Raw genomic sequence first — 19,879 nt, 5'->3', positions numbered from 1 at the left:
TGTTTCCCACTGCCTTCTGGCAGCACTATACTCAGATGATCTCAAGCAGATAAGGATTTATTTAATCCCAAAGACCTGCAGGAGGGAATGGCACACAACTGTCCTTGTTAACTAATTTCCAGAATGTAATTATTAGCATATTTCATGCACAGTCTGAATCTTCCTGTGAAGTTTAACATAATATCAGCTCATCTTTGAAATAGATTTATGTTATTAGATTATTTCTTAGACTTCTTTACCCCAGGGTAAGCGATCCTAATCCCTTAGCTTTTTTCTAGATCTGATATACCAGTTTTTTTAATCAGCTCTGAAAAATTTCCCATAACTTTCTCTGAGTCCCAAGCTGTAGGGTCTAGAATAGGTCAAAAATGCCCTGTTAAGGTATTGTGCTGTGTAATGTCTTAAAAAAACACCTTGACTGCACTTAGGTAGGTTCTGAGAGCATTGTTGGCCTTGGGAAGATGTTTATGCAGTGTAGAACTTTGAGGATTGACAAGGAAATGTTCATAAGGAAATGTCAAATATTTCTGGTACTGGAGGGAAAAAAATGAAGAAATAACCCTTATTTACAAAGATCTGATTTAAACATAGAAGCAGCTTTCATTTGGCTTCCAAGTTTAATAATTTGCATTAGTAAAAGGGAAGAATCTAACTGAAGTGGACCACCTATGTAATAGTCTCTCTGTATTTCCTCTTGGCAAGTCAATTCAATGCTAATGGTTTTGTTTATTTTTTACTTTGAGGAGGATTAAATAGTTCACCTATTTCTGAAGCCAAGGTTACTCGTCATACTCCACCATTTAAATTGGAAGTAAAAGGACATTTTAACAGAATTTAAGTTAAGCATGGCAGTTTTCCTGGGATTCTGGAATATGATTTTGATTTTAGCAGAAGTGCCCTCCATCTTTTCTGAAAATCTGAAGAATTCCATTACACACTGTTTCCTATCAGAGGTCAAGAATGATGTATAAGAATGTGATTAAAAAAAAAGGTTAGGAAATCTTTTGGTCAAAATTGTTAAAGTGCAATATAAATTTTAAAGAAATAAAACTAAAAGTCAATCCTTTATTTTGGGGGAAGGTAAAAAAAAGTTTATAAACTCAGACCCATTAACTCTGATTATGATTTCTGCCAAACCAGAAACTTGACCCAGGGAAGCATTGATTACCTGTGAACTTTGAAACTGACATTCCGTCACTAGTGTAGCCACCTGGGAAATGGTTATCAGAGATTGTCTCTTATCTCCCAAGTTACAGTGAGTCTCTGAGGGAACTGACACATTGAATTCTTGGTGTAGTTCAACTAGAAGAAAAGCAAGAGAATTTAGTAGTTTATTTTCATAAGTGGTTAAACAAAAATACTGACATGGCGATTTTGTAAAAAGTTGAAGGGTAGTGGGTATCACTACTGCTGTTAAGTTTCTGGTAGGTGAACAGTGTAGGTCAGAGAAAATAAGAGAGGTCATAGACTTTGCACATTTGGAGTTCTCATCAGTTTTTCTGCATTAAACAAATGGACAGAAGTTTAGGAAAAAATTTTAATTAACTAATACATATTTTCTAGTGGTTTAGAATTTTCAGAGATTTATATTGGGTCGACCAAAAAGTTCGTTCGAGTTTTTCATGTTATGGAAAAACCCGAGTGAACTTTTTGGCCAACCCAAAACTGTGAGCCAGGTAAGGAAGGTGGTCATTGTTTCTTTCATTTTATCAATAAAAATGGTCTCTGAGAGGTTGTAACTTGCATAAGGATACTTAAGCTAGCAAGTGGTGGAATTTTAAGTTTTCTGAGACCAAGTTAAGTGGAATTTCCACTGCACCCTTGTATAGCTTTTTAAAAATGAAAAATTAGCCTTCAAGCTAAAAATATTTAGTGTTGGAGGCTGATTCAGATTATTAATATATCAAAATTTGAACTTAGCCTACTATCTAATGGCATCTTAATAGCAGAGATATGATATAGAATTAGGTATGACACGTAGATGGAGCATTTTTATATTTGCACATGATGATCACCTTTACTTCTGTTCTGAAAAGATTTTACCTTTATCTTTTATGAAGCCCACTGAAGAGTTCCAAGAGAGAACGAAATACCTTGTTAGTGGTGCAGGATTATTAAAAACTCAGTCCCCAAACACAGTACCAGGCTAGAAATAGTATATGTTTTTATAGTTTGGAGATCATGTCATTATAAAAACATGTTCTCTGAAATGTGTTTTCTAAGGTAAAATTTGGTGGAAGCAGAAAAATGGAAGTAGAGATCAGAACTGTCAGTTGGTCAGTTAGCAAATATCTAACAAGTATCTACTGGATACAATATAAAAATAGACATAGAAAGAAGTATTTTTTCCCAGTCTCCAATTCATTGACATCTGTATGCTTCTGTTAATGTGACATTTCTAATTCAGTCCAAGTATTATGCCTTTCTTTGATGAAACAGTTTTCTAGTCAGTAAGAAAGAAGGGAGTCATAATTGGATTGATTTGTTCCATCTTTAGTGCTCTGAGCCGAGGAGTGTTTATTCACCAAGATGTATCAGTTTCTCTTTTAAAAATTTTTTCCTCGTTAATTATGGAATTGCTGATTAAGGTATTTAAATTATAGAGAGAAAATTTGTAATACGAAACCAGTATTGAAGAGTGGTGTAAGAAAAGCTCTGTTTAATATTGTAAGCTGTTATTTTTCTGTTTCTTTGGTTTTGTTTTTTAACATATGTATCAGTAGTTATTAACAAGGAATAGGTGGTGACTTTGCCCCTCGGGACATTTGGCTAAATCTGGAGATGTTTTTGGCTGTCACAGCTTGAAGAGGGGGCTGCTACTGGCCTCTGTAGTGGGCAGAGGCTGGGGTTCTGTTACTCCTCCTGCAGTGCACAGGAGGGCCCCCCAGAAAATAATCACGTGGTCCAGAATGTCAGCAGTGCTGAGGTTGAGACCCCAAAACTATGCGTTACATATAGCTTTAAACGTCCTATAAATTGTGAGGCTCAAGTCCCTGAATATCGTTTATGTTAGATTTTTAAACATAATATAGATTTAAACCTTACATTTTCTAAACTAACAATGTGTTATATTAGCTTACACTAGTGTTCTGTTAAAACATTCTGTTTTTAAAACAAGGTACAACACAGCAATTTTGTACATCCATTTCTCTTCAAGACTGTGGCCACTCTTCTCCCCCCTTTCAAGTGAGTGCCCTCTACTGGTCAACTTATTCGCTTTTATAATAAAAAATGAAATCCTAAGTTTGGATATTTTTTCTTTTTAAACTGTGGGTATAATCAATTTATAACTGTATAAATTTTATTTAAAAGACTTATTTTGTATAACTAATGTTTTAACAATCTAAAGTGTCAAAAAAAATCTAAAGTAACAGTTTTACTTTGCCAATGTTATTAAGATTACTGTGTGGACCAGTTAGACCTAACTAATTAAATATATGGGTGAATATTTTTGACTAAGAAAGGAAATGTGGCAATGTAGGAGAAAATAGGGTGGTGCCCTTGTTAGCACTGCTTGAGGTCACTTTGTCTGAGGGAATGAGAAGGGGCACTGTGGCTCTGTGAATTTCTTTTCAGGTACGCAGGAGGTACCTTACAGAGTTCAGAACTTAGTGATGTTTTACATGGGGTGTTAGGAAGGGCCTATTCGAAAGTGGCAAATTGTGAAAGTTCACATTTTGTAAATTTTTATAGGACTGTAGAATAGTTGAGAACGCCTGATTTTTAGAATAAACTAACACAAAATTCAGGCACTGTATTTAGGTCAATTTAAGAATAAGTATTTACTTAATAATAACTATTTATTGAGCCCTGAATGTTGAAAATTATTGGACACATTTTATTTTAACTTGGGTTTTTATAAATACAAAGCTTTAAAAACATGCAAATGAAAGTTGGCAATGGAAATAAATTAAAGGAAAAGAAAACTTTATCCTTTATCGTTTGGCGTCTCTTAAGAGTCTGGTTTAAGCAATGCAACTAATTTCTTAATTCCATAAATGTTATTAGTGCCTACTCTGAACCATGCAGCCTTCCTACGGTCTAGAGATACACTGAGGAGCAAAAGGAACTGCATCACTGCCTTCATGGAGGTTATTAGTCTTAGATGTATATGGAGAGCAGTGTTTCTAGACAGTGATCCTAATTATATATAACTTAATTTAGAGGCTTTATGCTTTAGGAGGGCGATAGATTTCTTATATCTCTTAACTATAGTATCTCATAGTGCCTAGGTTTATGGAACAGTTATATTATTGTGATCTTAATGTAATAAAATTAGAAATGGGTAGTAAAAACAAAATATTTGAGAGGATTAAGTAGGGCTATATTGCTTACCTTAGGTAATTTTTGAACTTTCTATTTTGAAAATTTCAAGCCTATGGAAAAGTAGTGAAAAATAGTACAGTGAATACCTCTTAACCTTTAAACTAGACATAGTTACTTTATGTGTGTGTGCCTGTGTATGTACACACACATACTTGAATACATATTATTTATTTTTGCTGCACTTTTTTAGAATAAGTTGTGCATGTTAGGACCCTTTACCTCTAAACACAGGGGTCTGGCCAAATACAGCCTGTGTCTGTTTCTGTTAAGTTTTATTGGGGCACAGCTGTGCTTGAGTGTTTACATGTTGTCTATGGCTGCTTTTGCACTACAGTGGCAGAGCTGAGTGGCTGCAACAGAGACCAAGTACTGTCTGTTTTTTACGGAACAAGTTTGCTGACCCTCTTCTAACAATAAGAATAATTCATTGTATAACTACAACGCAGTAACAAAATTTAGGAAATTCAACATTGATACAATGTTTTATCTAACATATAGTCCATGTTCAAATTTTATCAGTTCCCAGAATGTGCTCTCAGCAATTCTTTTTTTTTTTTTTTTCCTGATCCCAGGATCAAAAATCATGTGTCATGTCTCAAAATCTAGAACAGTTTCTCAGCTTTTCTTAGTCATTCGTCACAGTGGCACTTTTTGAAGAATTCAGGCCAGTTGTTTTGTAGAATGTCCTCTCCTTTAGTTTTGTCTGATTGTTTCCTCCTGGTCAGATTTGGATTAAACATTTTTGGTAGAAATACTATGTAAGTGATGTTATACCCTCCTTGGTGTATCACATCAGGAGGCACAAGATGCTGGCTTGTCCCATTATTGATGATGTTATGTTAACATTGGTTATTTGGTTAAGGTCATATCTATCAGTTGTCTCTCTGTAAAGGTATCTTTAGTTCTTTTATAATTAATGTGTACTCTGTGGGGAGATACTTTGAGACTATAAATATCCTGTTCTCCAACATATTTGCACCCAGTGGGATGTAGTAGCCACTGATAATTCTAACCAGAACAAACTACCACCATAGTGACTGCAAAGTGGTAGGTAATCTAACTCTGTCATTATTTCTACATTTATTATTTGACATCTACCATAAGTAAGGTTTCTCTCTTTTCTCTTCCCTCTCCTTATTTATTTGGTTTGTCTTATTTGTATCCGTACAGACTCATGGATTCTTTTTTCATCTGATGTGTTAAAGTCTATTCTTGTCATTATTGATTTTGGTGCTCAAATATATTTTTGATTTGGCCAGTGGAATCCCTTTCAAGCTGGCCTCTGTATCTTTTGACACATCCCCATCAGTTTTTGAGCTCTTTCTTACTTTCTGGCACAGTGTATTCCAGGTTCCCTTTGTTCTTTCCCTGTCCCTACCCTGGATTCAGCCATTTGTCCAGAGAGCCCTAATTCCTTTTACTAGGGAATGATATTTAGAAATTAAGTCCTGGATGTTAGGTGGTGTCGCTACTGGAGTGTCACTGCTTCTAGACCCTTTTCAACAGACAGAGCTAAGCAGCAGATTTTATTTAAAAATCATGAGTTCATTCTTCCTCCATGTCTTCTTTCTCCCATGATGAGTACACTGGTTCTACCTTGTGTAAGTTTTAATGTTAAACATTAGACAGCTATTGAAATAAAAATGATAATGTCAATCAACACAGATTGAATAATTTAACATTAGGTTAGCTTTTTTATTTGTGGAATTGGGATTAAATATTTTTCTCCATTGAGAGAAAAGTAGGAATCCTTTTCATTTTCAAAGTATTCTCTTTTTTTTTGCGGTACGCGGGCCTCTCACTGTTGTCGCCTCTCCCGTTGTGGAGCACAGGCTCTGGACGCGCAGGCTCAGCGGCTGTGGCTCACGGGCCCAGCTGCTCCGCGGCATGTGGGATCTTCCCAGACCGGGGCACGAACCCGTGTACCCTGCATTGGCAGGCGGACTCTCAACCACTGCGCCACCAGGGAAGCCCTCAAAGTATTCTTAAACCATTTGGGAAAAGATTGAGCTGTTTAGCTACATAAAGACGAAAACACCTTTAACAAAAATCCAAGACAAATGGAAACCTGGGAAAACTACTTGCATCATCTGTCAATCAGGAAGCTCTCTTGTATTTGAATTAGAAAAAAGCAAACATCCAAATAGGAAAAAAAAGGCATATAAATAGCCAACCTATCCACACTCACACAAAAAGTGCTGTCGAAACATATTAAAAGATACTTCATTAATGTAGAAATGCAAGTTCAAACAATAAATAACATCTTTTATTTTCACGTTGGCTAAGATTAAAATGATAACAGGCTTGGAAAGGCATGGAAAATGTGTACTCTTTATGCTGTAGTGAGAGTATACATTCTTATAAACTTTCTGGAGGTCATCAGTTTGGCAGTATTTATCAGAATGGAAACTACATGTTCTTTGACCAATTGATTCCACTTACAGAAATTTATCTGAAAGATTCAGTTGGATAAGTGTTGAAGATGTATACCCAGGAGTGTTATTGCAGTGTTGTTTATAATTTTTAAAAGTGCAAATAATCTACACATCTACCAGTAGGGAATAGGTGAGGTAAGTTATGGTATCTTTGTACAAATTATATTATACAGTTTTCAGAAAGGATTAGGTAGATCTATATGTACTGACATTGAAAAACTGTCCATTATGTAAGAGAAGCTGTATCGTAGCACTTTGTGTAGAGTATGAGTCTGTTTATTTAAAAACAATGTGAATATGTACTAAAATATGGTAGGACGTATGCCAAACTCTGTAGTGTTTTTTTGTTTGTTTGTTTTTCGGTACACGGGCCTCTCACTGTTGTGGCCTCTCCCGTTGCGGAGCACAGGCTCTGGACGCGCAGGCTCAGCGGCCATGACTCACGGGCCCAGCCGCTCTGCGGCATGTGGGATCTTCCCGGACCGGGGCACGAACCCGCGTCCCCTGCATCGGCAGGCGGACTCTCAACCACTGCGCCACCAGAGAAGCCCTGTAGTGTTTTTGTTTTTTAAAAAATGAGCATATACTGTTTGAGAGGGAAAAATAAATCCTAATTTTTGAGGGAGAGAAGTCACTAGAGTATTAGATACCATCAGATTACTTCATATTTACTTTCTTCCCCCCCCCCTTTTTTTCCCCCCTTTTTAAAACCTCAACAAATTGGATAATACAGATGTATTACAGATAAAGAGGTACAGTTAAAGGAATTGGTATTAGGCCAATTAAAGAACAGCTGAGAGATACAATAATTCAAAATATGAAAATTATATTGACATCTGTAATTATTAAGATTGGATCCATGATTGATCCAGCCTCACATTCTGACCTTGGCATCAAGTGATAATTTATGGGAGAATGCCACATGACTTCAACAGGTTACAGATGTAGGCTTATAATATCCTTATTTTCAAAATCTGTTATGCAAATTTTCTTTGAGTTTATTCAGATTTTATCTCTTGGACATAGTACACATTTTATTCTCTCTAGTCCTAAGCTAAGATTCAACATTCTTATAATTTCAGATGTCCATTATTTAGTAAAGAAGTCTTTGTTTTCTTTATCCTTACTTCTAATGAATGTCTTAACCAAAAATTCCGTCATGAGACAGAAGGTGTCAAGCTCTTTTAACACCCTTACTCCCTAATCAGTACAGAAATCCTTCATAAACCTCAGAGTTTTACTCTTTTTCCCTGGAGCTTGTCCAGCTCCATTATATTTATTTTGAAATACAGTGAGTGGTTTTGGAAAAAGTAGTACAAATGTAGATGTCCAGTGATTCTTATAAGGGCAAGATACTGCTGTTGCTATACAGTTCCTAGTAGCCAGTGGCCTGCCCCCTACCCTTTGGGCCTGTAATAGCATGTACAATGTAAAATATGAAATAACACAGTTAACTTTTTAGAGCACTTTTTCCTGGTCTTTAATCCTAACCTGTATACAAAGTCCTCTTCATTATTATTTACCCACTTTTACAGCAAAAGAAACAATAGCTTAGAGTAGACTAGAGGTTAAGTAGTTTGCCCATACTCACACCGCAAGTAAGTGGGGTTCTGCAGGTGACATAGATTGAAGATTCAGGAGTGTATCTTTAGCCTAGATTTCAGCCCTGAGCATCAGCCCTATATATCAAAGCTGCCTGCAGGTCATAGCACCAGAGCAACCCACGAACATACGGAATTCAACATGCCCCAAATTGAACTCATTTTCCTGTCCCCTTCCCATTATGTTCCCATCTCTAAACAATAAGCTCTGCCATTTTAAAAAAATTGAGATATAATTCACATAACATAAAATTCATCCTCTAAAGTGTACAGTTAGGTTTTAGTATATTCACAAAGTTATGCAACCATCACCCCATCTAATTCTGTCACATTTTTATCACCCCATACCAATTAGCAGTCACTCCCCAATCCCTTCTGCCAGCCCCTGGCAACCATTAATCTACTTTCTGTCTCTGTGGATTTGCCTGTTCTGAATATTTCATGTAATTGAAATCATACAATATGTGGCCTTTTGTGTCTGGCTTCTTTCATGTAGGATAATATTTTCAAGGTTCATCTATGTTGTCACATGTTTAAATACTTCATTCCTTTTTATGGCTGAATAATACTCTCTTGCATGGATATTTGTTTATGTATTCATCAGTTGATGGGCATTTGGATTGTTTCCTCTTTTTGGCCATTTTGAATGATGCTGCTGTAAACATTGCTGTAAGTGATGTATGAGGGTTGTTCTGTCAGTTTTACCCGTTAAGTATTTCTCAAAACTGTTTAATCTTCTCCATCTTACTGCTTTTGCTGCCTTAGTTCAGGTTCTGTCATTTCTTTTATTTTTGGCTGCGTGGGATCTTCCTTGCTGTGCATGGGCTTTCTCTACTTTCGGCGAGCGGGCGCTGCTCTTTGTTGCAGTGCGCGGACTTCTCATTGTGGTGGCTTCTCTTGTTGTGGAGCACAGGCTCTAGGCCCGTGGGCTTCAGTAGTTGTGGCTCGTGGGCTTTAGAGCGCAGGCTCAGTAGTTGTGGCGCACGGGCTTAGTGGCTCCGAGGCATGTGGGATCTTCCTGGACCAGGGCTCGAACCCATGTCCCCTGCATTGGCAGGCAGGTTCTTAACCACTGTTGCCACCAGGGCCAGGTTCTGTAATTTCTTGTAAAAGTTTCCTAAACTCATCTGCCAGCCTCCAGTCTGGTCTCATTTGTCATAATAATGCTAACAGTGGACATTGTTGATCTGATCGTCCCTCCTACTTAAAAATCTTTTAGTGATTTAGTATAAGATGAAGTTCAGAACTTCTTAAGATGGCATATTAGACCCTCCATAAGCTGGCCTCTGCTTGATGGTGCAGTTTCAGTTCTACTTACCTATAATCCCTCTAAGCTAAAATTGTGTTGAACTTCTTGGTTCCATGTATTCAACATGCTGTTTCCTGGTTTTGTGCATTCTCTTTGCTCCTTCCTGCCTGGAGTGGCCCTCCTGTCTTTCTTAATTCATACAAGCAAAGTTGATGTCTTCTCCTGTTTGTCACCATTGTACTTTGTTCTCCATAAGGTGTTGCATTTATTTCATTGTGTTTAAATTACTTGTTTACATTCATATCTCTTCCACCAGACCTAGCTCTTTGAGGTTAGAAACTATAATGCCTGGCACAGTATATGACATCCAGAAGATTTTTACTAAGTGTTCCTGTGATGCAAGGGAGAATAGAGTAGGTAGGTGGGAATGAACTAACAAATAAGCCTGTGCTTATATATCCCCAATTCCTTGTTTCTTCCCTATTATAATTCTGACATACTGGGCTATTGTACATGTTTTTAGCTGTCTTTGAGAACTAGCTGTGTACAACAACTTTTGATGGTTTGTAACCAATAGTGTAACACATCATTCTGTGATAGATTCAAATAATCTTTTAGAAGAGTAACAAAATATTTGAGCATTAAGAGGGTAAAAGTAAGTTTTTTCCTATAGGTGTTATTTAGCAGTACATAAAAAATACTTACAATAACACATTAAGAAAATCTTACAAACATTTCAAAAGTAAATCCTCAAATAATACTTCAGCTGACATTTCCAGCAGTCCTGTTCATATTTACAAGAGCATCTGATGGAATCAGCAGCATGAAGATGGATATTAAATAGGATAAGGCTTGTAATATGCTTATCACAATATCCAGCATATAAATAAGGGCTCAGTAAATGTTGGCTGTGTCATAATTACTATTAATAGTAATATGGTTACTTTTAGTAAAAGGTCCTAATTTCTTTAGTTTTTTGTCTGTTTGTTTTACTATACTATGTCTTCCCATGACAGGATTAACTTTAACTGCCTGAGTTGGAAAACTAAATTGAATATGTTGACATATGAACATACTGAGTAACTTGGTTACTGTTAATTATAATAGAAAAATGACAAAATGATGTCCTGGTCAGTGAGTGTATCTCATTCTCGAAAGATATAGTCTTAACTTTCGAAGTCCTCCATTGGGTCTGCAGATGAGTTTCTGTACATAAAACAACACTTGAAGGCATGTTAATAAATTGGAAAACACTTAAAAAATTAAGCCAGTACAAAAAAGACAAAAATTCCAAATGGGCAAAGGACACAGGTAATGGGAATAAATATGAAAAAGAAAAACTATGTAACATTACTAGTCCTCAAAGAAATAGGTATTAAAACAATAGGATTTTTGGTCTAACAAAAATAAAAATATGAAACCTGTTGTTGAGTGAGTGGTGATGGAATGGGTACACCCTTAATGCCGTATGGAAAAGTGATACCATAAGCGTCATGTGCGCCCCAAACCAGGTTTTCCCTATCTTAACATTCTGCCACATTTGCTTTAGATCCTTTTTTCTTTTTCAAGATATAAAACTTAATACAGTTAAAGGCCTCCGTGTTTTCTGTAAGCTTATTCTCTTCCCTCCCCAAAATGTTTAAAAATCTCTATATATTTTGTTTATATTTTGACATTAATAGTAATTAAAATTTTTAATATTATATACAACTTGCTTGGATACATTTATTAAAATACTCTTAATGTATAATTTAAAATTTACAGCTTCATCGTTTTAATATAATTTATAATATCTTACACTTGTGTTTATTTTTACAGTGTCTGCATATATTTACATTGAATGGGTTTATTCATTTCTTTAACAGACAGTACTGATTACCTGCTGTGTTTAAGACTGACACACAGGGTGCATAGTGGTGAGCAAAACAGATGTGAGCCCTACCATCATGGAGTTTAAAGCCAAGTAGGGGGTATAGACTTGAACAATTACACATAAATACATAGTTACAAATTATAATAGGATCACCAGCTGCTATGTGGAGAACAGACTAGGAAGCAGTTGCAGGAGATTGCATGAGACAGTCACATTGGACTAGGGTGATGGTGGTGAGTGCTTGGATTTGGAGTATGTTTTGAAAATAGATAAACGGCATAAGATTGTGGGTATTAAGCGCCTATGTAATTTTTTTTTATGGTATGATGATTTAGGATGCCATGTTAAGTATATCTCCATTTTAGCTATCGTTTTAAAAAAATAAACCATAGTTTCTTAGCATCTCTTACCAGAAGTGGCATTACTGTGTCAAAGGCTATGAACATTGCCATGGCTCTTGATAAGTAATGTACTTGCTTTCCAAAAGGATTGTACCTGTTACTGTATCACCAGAAATGCTTGACTTCTATGTTTAACTTTTGCCAGCATAGTGTATTTCATTTAGAAAAGTTTTTTTTTTTTGCGGTACGCGGGCCTCTCACTGCTGTGGCCTCTCCCGTTGCGGAGCACAGGCTCCGGACGCGCAGGCTCAGCGGCCGTGGCTCCGCGGCATGTGGATCTTCCCGGACAGGGGCACGAACCCGTGTTCCCTGCATCGGCAGGCGGACTCTCAACCACTGCGCCACCAGGGAAGCCCTAGAAAAGTTTTGGTTTTTTTTTTTCCTACTACTTCAGTAAATTAAAATAGTACTTTAGTTGGGAGTAAGGGGAAATCTATGGAATAACTTTCCTTCATTTAATATTTTATTATGTTGAGTTAGTTTTTAAGTGGCTTTCTTTTATCCTAGTTTCCAAAGGATGTTAGTAACCTATGTATCTGATCTAAAAGTGTATTCTGTTTGAAAGGCTGGAAATAATACTAATTAAAAATGTAAAGTCTTGATTCTTTTCTTGCTGTCTTTAACTAGTTTCACTGTGGAATTTATGTGGTTTTAAACTGGTTAGGCTTTGATAACCTGTACTTTCTCAGTGATGATTTTTTTTTAAATATAAAAGGAATAATATATGTTGAGAGTACTTTAGATTTGTGGTAAGGTATTAGCTTAGAGCAGGGGTTGGCAAAATGTAAAGGGTCACTTGGGTCTTTGTCACATAATCTTTGTTGTTGTTGTTTTTTAAACAACCATTTAAAAACTGTTCTTGGCTCATAGACCATACAAAAACAGGTGGGCAGGATTTGGCCTGTGGGCCACAGTTTGCTGTACCCTTATTTAGGCTCTCATGTTGGGAAAGATTCTGCATTGATGCATACATTTTTTTCTACTTCCGTATACTTTTTTTCTTCTGGCTAAACAAAATCTTTAGTACTTACATATCATTTTTGTTGTGCTTGCTGTCTGCTTTGTCTTAAAACCTGTCATTTCTTTTCAGATCAGATCTCACCATTTAACACTTTTGTTCTTAAGTTTTTATCAAGTTGCACTGCCTTTTTATATAGCTCAGTGACTAATTATGCTTCTAAGGATGACTGTAGTTAAAATTGGGGGCTTCCCTGGTGGCGCAATGGTTAAGAATCTGCCTGCCAATGCGGGGGACATGGGTTCGAGCCCTGGTCCGGGAAGATCCCACATGCCATGGAGCAATTAAGCCCGTGCGCCACAACTACTGAGCCTGTGCTCTAGAGCCCGTGAGCCACAGCTACTGAAGCCCGTGAGCCACAGCTACTGAAGCCCGTGCACCTAGAGCCCGTGCTCCACAACAAGAGAAGCCACTGCAATGAGAAGTGCGTGCACCACAACGAAGAGCAGCCCCTGCTCGCCATAACTAGAGAAAGCCTGTGCACAGCAACAGAGACCCAGTACAGCCAACAATAAATAAATAAAATAAGTAAATTTATTTAAAAAAAAAAAAAGAAATGCAAATAAATAAATAAATAAAATTAACTTGGGAAATACTGAATTTTTAACCTAAACTTGTTATTTGTAATCAGCATATTCTTCCTCATTGTTTATAGGCACCTTGTAGATTACGTTTTTTCAATAACAGAATGTGACTCAGAATTTTGCTTTCAATATCTTTGGGGTTTAGAAGGGAAAAGTTAATAGGAATGACTAGGGACTTCTTTCCCAGTTTTCAGTCCCTTTGATGGAGTGTTCATCATGGGAACATGCTATGAAATGCATGCAGAAACTACTAATATTTCACAGTGTATACTTTTGAAACCCAAAGTGTTTGAAAAGTTTTTAAATGGGAGTTCACTGAGGTATACATCTTAGAGGCGATACCTGTGGGCACATGTGCGTAATCCTCCAGCCACACCTTAGGTATAGATTTGTGTGGCTCCAGAAGCTAGTCTTTAATTTCATTGTTGATAGAAAATTTTAAAGATTAAAGAAACCATTAACCATAAGGTTAACTTCAGCTAGTACTGGTAAGTGAAGAATGAGAGGTGACAGCAGTAGGTGAGGAAAAGTCTTTCGTCTGTTTCACATGTGCCGTAGCCACACCTGGGTAATGAATGGACTGACTCCAAGAAACTGTACTTTGCTCTCAATTCCTGCTCTTTCATTCTACTCCAAAAACAATGGTTTTCAATTTATAATATACAGGAGTTCTTTCAAGGATCAATAGTTAATTAAAGGAATTAGGCTAAAATAAAATGTCAACCAAATGTTCAAATCTTTAGTCAAGAGCTTCTTGTTTAGAAAATTAAATATCCATCCTTTTTTTTCTGACTGTTGAAATAATTGGTTTTTATTATAGAAAATTTGGAAAATACAGTTTACTTTAAACGATAAGCATGAGATCATTCTAATATGGTAATCTTTCACACTTTTTAAAATTAAAAGGCAAAGAAAGAAATACATTTAAAATAATATCTATTACCACAAAAAACGGTAAGCAAGAGCTCAATTATTTCTTAGATTAATTATCTCCATCAGAGACATACCCTTTGTTAACATTTTGATGTACATACCACCACAAGTTTTTTAATATGTACATACAAGATACATTTATATCTTGTATGTGCAGAGATATTTTATTGGGATCATGCTACATGTGTATCTTTGTATTCTCCTTATGCTGTGAACAGTTTTCAAACACTTTTCCAAAAACATGATTTTCCATGACCATTTTTTTAATGATAGATTGGTCTGTGAAGTAATTCATGAACTAAGGGTGGAACAATAAGAAACAGTGTCCTTGGGCTTATACTTTATACCCATTATTAGCCCTGCCTCTGACTCCATGACTTCACCTTGCACCAGCCCTTTTCCTTATTTTTTGAAGCCTATTTTGGCAGACAGTATGTGAAATCTTTTAGGCGTGAGTATTAATCAAAAGTCAGAGGAAAATAAGATTTTCATTTCAAGATTCAGTTATGTCACCTACCTTCTTTCCTTTACACCATCTTGGAGTTGCATGGTCTCTAAGATATCCATCTCTTTCTCTCTCCTTCAACCACTCCCTCTCTTTTTACTAGAGGTCTCACAGAATTTGCAGACAGAACAATCATTCTCTTTAGCATTATCATAGTATCTATCTGGCTGTTAAATATTGTTCCTAGGACTGCAGAAATGGATTAAATAAGGGCACTAAAATTCTCCGTATTGACCATTCTCTTATGTATTCCTTTGACTATAAATAAAATAGATGCATGACACTTTCGTAAGTTGCTTGATTTTTCTTGCCACCTAAATCATCCAGAATAATAGGAGTTGGTAGAGCTATCCCATTTTGTAAAAATTATTTTCCTTTACAGAGAATTTGGGTCTTTTTGTTATTAATCTATGCACTTGCATTGTTGAATCTCTGTGTAACACCTTTTTTAAAAAAAAACAAAACCTTTTTTTAAACTGTGGTAAGATACACATAAAATTTATCATTGCCTTTTTTTTTTTTTTGCGGTACGCGGGCCTCTCACTGTTGTGGCCTCTCCCGTTGCGGAGCACAGGCTCTGGATGCGCAGGCTCAGTGGCCATGGCTCACGGGCCCAGCCGCTCCACGGCATGTGGGATCTTCCCGGACTGGGGCACGAACCCATGTCCCCTGCATCGGCAGGCGGACTCCCAGCCACTGCGCCACCAGGGAAGCCCTATCATTGCCATTTTTAAGTGTACAGTTTAGTGGCATTAAGTAAGTTCACAATATTGGACAACCATTAGCTCTGTCTGTTTCCAGAACTTTTTCATCATCCCAAACTGAAACTCTGTGTCCATTAAACAACAATTCTCCAACTCCCCTCTCCTCAGCCCCAGGTAACCGCTATTTTATTTTTTGTCTCGGTGACTTTACCTATTCTAGGTATCTCAGTATAAGTGGAATCACAGAATGTTTGTCTTGTTGTGTCAGACTTATTTCACTTAGCATAATGTTTTCAAGGTTCATCCATGTTGTGGACTGTATCATTTCATTCCTTTTTATGGCTGAACAATATTCTACTGCGTGTGTGCGTGCCCCCCCCATTTTGTTTATCCATTCATCTGTTTAATGAACACTTGGTTTGCTTCTACGTTTTAGCTATTATAAATAATGGTTCTCTGACCATTGGCATACAAGTGTCTGAGTTTCTGCTTTCGGTTTATATACCTAGGAATGGAATTGCTGGATCCAGTTTCCTCTGCACCCTCACTGGCACTCGTTATTTTCCTTTTTTTAAAAAAAATAGTCAACCTAATGGGTGTGAAGTTGTAGCTCATTGTGGTTTTGATTTGCAATTCCTGAATGATGTTGAGCATCTTTTCATGTGCTTATTGGCCATTTGTGTATTTTCTTTGGAGACCTGTCTATTCTTGTACTTTGTCCAATTTTGAATTGGGTTGTTTTTTGGTTCTTAAGTTGTGTCTAACACCTTTTTAGAAGTAAAAGGTGCACCGTAATAACCCAGACTGTGTTTCTCCCTTCTCAGGATTCCTACAGAAAACAAGTAGTAATTGATGGAGAAACCTGTCTCTTGGATATTCTCGACACAGCAGGTCAAGAGGAGTACAGTGCAATGAGGGACCAGTACATGAGGACTGGGGAGGGCTTTCTTTGTGTATTTGCCATAAATAATACTAAATCATTTGAAGATATTCACCATTATAGGTGGGTTTAAGTTGAATAAAATAAGTTGACATTGAGGAGTAATTGTATCTTCCATTTATTGAGTCTTTGCTAACTGCCATGCACAAATTTGCACAAATTAAATTTTAAAATAATTTTTGTTAGGTAGGTAATATCCCTGATTTACAAGTGAAATTCTTAAGGATTAGAGCAGTTGAGCAACTTGTTCCAGATCACCTAGTAGTAGTGCTAGAATTGGAAGGTAGGCCTGGTTGAGAAACAAGGCTTTAAGCTAGATCCATCATAAAAATGAAAACCATGAACGAAAATGTGAAAAGGCAATTGAGATGGCACCACGCAAATAGCCTTAAAAATAACTCTGTGTAGTGTAGAATTTCTTGGAATCAGATAAATGTTGGCCTTAGATAATTAAGGAAAAAACACAACTCTGAAGTTACAAGATTGAAGTATTAGAGCAATGCAGTTTTTAAAGAATCTCGACAAATTTGCATAAAAGCGACTACTTTTATTAAAATGTTCCTATAGAAATCAAAATCTTTCCACTTGGTGCTCTCTTTTTTAAGAATGAAGGTAAAGCATTATGTTAATGTTGTAACTCATATTTTTATAAAAACATTATATGTGTACATTTAACAACGTATGTAGTATATGTTTCTAAGATTATAATTTTAAAAATTAGTCCTCGCACTTTTTTGGCCTAGAATTTTTCAATATTTCTGTTTTATTGTAACCTACCTGCATATGAACCTACTAGATTGTAGTTTTACTATATTTCTAGGTATTTGATCTTTTAAGAGACATAGAAGTTCTCTGTTTAGGATAGAGAAAAATAACTAGGAGGAGGAGAAAGGAAAATTTGGTGTAATGGGAACTAGGAATTACATTAAAAGTCTTTTAACCATATTTTATGAGACAAATTTATAAATAGTTTTTGAAAGATTTTTGTTACTAATTCCTCTGATGTAACTTTTTTTTTCCTCCCCAGAGAACAAATAAAAAGAGTTAAAGACTCTGAAGATGTACCTATGGTTCTAGTAGGAAATAAATGTGATTTGCCTTCTAGAACAGTAGACACAAAACAGGCTCAGGACTTAGCAAGAAGTTACGGAATTCCTTTTATTGAAACATCTGCAAAGACAAGACAGGTAAGTAAAATTGTAATAAATACAAATCTATTCTCTCAAACTATATCAAGTGATTTTAATCATTAATCACTATTTACTAATATATATTCTAATAATGTCATTTTGGGAGCAGGAGGGCATGAATGTTAATAAATGTACATACCTGATAGCATAACTTTTATATTAGTTGATGTAATTTATCAATTTTCTTCCATTATAGTAAAATAGGAAATATAAAAATATTTACTTGGTAAATGTTCTCTTAAGGATATGAGAGGGCAGCACTTCTTATTCCAGTGTCCTGTTATCTTTGGCTTTGGCTTTTTTCTACGTTGAACAGTTCAGCACATGTTATAGTCAGGATTCGAGAAACGTGGGAATTTTATTTTTTACTGTTTTATTTATAAAGTCAAAGAACAGGGAAACAAATTTTGAGTTTCCTATTTTTGAAGTGCTTTTAAGAGTATTATGTCATATGTTTCTAGATTAAATTTTGTTGTATTTGAAGAATTTTACTTAGGTAGAATTTTTTTTTAAAGGATATATTTTTCAGGAAAGCTTTTATTAAAGCAAGAGAATATTTAGAAAGTAAATTGAAATTCTCAGTTATTCATTTACTGGGTTCTGAGAAAAAAATAACATCAGATTGATCCTGAATTTTGTTTCAGAAACTATTTTAAAAGTAACTTTTTCTCTAGGTAAAATAAAATAATTGATATTATTTAGCCTTATTTCTATGAAATAAGAGTTTAACATATAGAAAAAATGAATTCCTAGAAAGGAAAATATAAGGTTATGATGGAATATTAATATGTTCCATACAAGATGAACATTTGTTTGGGGCCTTGTCTGGTTATTTGTACCTATGAGCCCAGAAAACCAATTTCACGGAATTTAACTTTATAATGCTAGAAGTTAAGAAGAGTGATGAACAACTTATTACATGGTTAAACTTATAAAAACACCTTCTAGACCTTTCACTGAATTTTGTAAAGGGGTAAAAATTTAAAAGTAAACCATCATTCAGCTAGTGTATATGTCTGTTTCCCTAGTGGAAGATCATACCTACCACTTTCTAGTTGTACAAATTTGGTACACAGTGAAAAAAACAATGAATTCTGTTTTAAGTCTTTGTTTTGGGATTAAAAGCTGAATTAGAATAGTTTTTGACCATAATACAGATGATCTTATTCTAAAACCTGATTTATAAGTTAAAGAAATACTTGGTGTATACATTACTTCACTTTACTTTGGAGGAATTAAGATTTCATTCATATCATTCCCAGGTCCCAAAGACTGGGAAGAGGTTTGGTTTTTGTCTTCTTTGTTGGTCTTCTCTGACCGTACTCCTTGATTTCCCTTGGGAGGTACTCAGAAAACATGATTATAATATTATAACTTTTTTTTCCCATTTTTGTATGAAACATTTTCAGATATAAAATTGAAGGAATTTTATGGAAAACATTTGCAAACCTACTACCTAGATTATACTATTAACAGTTTATTAACTTGTATTAGTTGTAACTTTTAAAGTATACATTTTAGACTAGTGGACACATTAGTTTACACTGTACAAAGAAAAGAAAAACTCTAAGACTTTGCCTGATGTTGTAAAGGGTTGCAAATAAAGCAGTGCTTCTCATACTTTAATATGCACAAGAATCAACTGGGCTTCTTACTCAAATCCAGATTCTAATTCTGAATTAGAATTAGGGTCTAGGTTGGAACCTGTGATTCTGCATTTTTACAAGCTCTCGGGTGATGCTGACTTTGGTACATGGACCACATTTGGAGTAGAAAGGTAATAAAGGACAGTAAGAGGAAGTCTTGTTATTTCTGCAGTGTTGCCCTCCACTCTCATTTGATAAGAGCCTAAAATAATAGCTCTGTCTTCTTTCCTTGTTGTATGGTTACTATCTCAGAAGTACTGTTGATTCTTAAGTGTTTGACATTAATGCTTTAATATACCACAGCATTCATAACTAATCTAGAAAACTACCTAGTTTCCTTTTAAATAGATTTTTAGGTTTTATACTGGTTTGGGGGGGTGGTTGGGGGGTGTTGGATAGGGAAGGGGATGTAGTGTGTGTGATACCAAATGGATTAACCTAAATTTGCTTTGTAGACATTTTTATGGATCATCC

The 19,879-nt window shown here is 35.7% G+C and overlaps 1 protein-coding gene across 3 annotated transcripts in view; it reads left to right on the top strand.

Moving 5' to 3' along the window:
- KRAS (KRAS proto-oncogene, GTPase) overlaps window positions 1-19,879 on the top strand; it is a 38,754-nt gene that overhangs the window by 4,931 nt on the left and 13,944 nt on the right. For all 3 annotated transcript variants that reach the window (XM_033430225.2, XM_004270908.4, XM_033430226.2), the window contains exons 3-4: window positions 16,454-16,632; window positions 17,597-17,756. In XM_033430225.2, coding sequence (XP_033286116.1) covers window positions 16,454-16,632; window positions 17,597-17,756 — 339 coding nt within the window. The remainder of the gene's footprint in view (window positions 1-16,453; window positions 16,633-17,596; window positions 17,757-19,879) is intronic.

This window comes from Orcinus orca, chromosome 11 (genome assembly GCF_937001465.1).
Source record: "Orcinus orca chromosome 11, mOrcOrc1.1, whole genome shotgun sequence".
NCBI classification, from domain to species: domain Eukaryota; kingdom Metazoa; phylum Chordata; class Mammalia; order Artiodactyla; family Delphinidae; genus Orcinus; species Orcinus orca.
The sequence above is the reverse complement of the archived record's forward strand: the minus strand, read 5'-3'. Positions and strand labels throughout refer to the sequence as shown.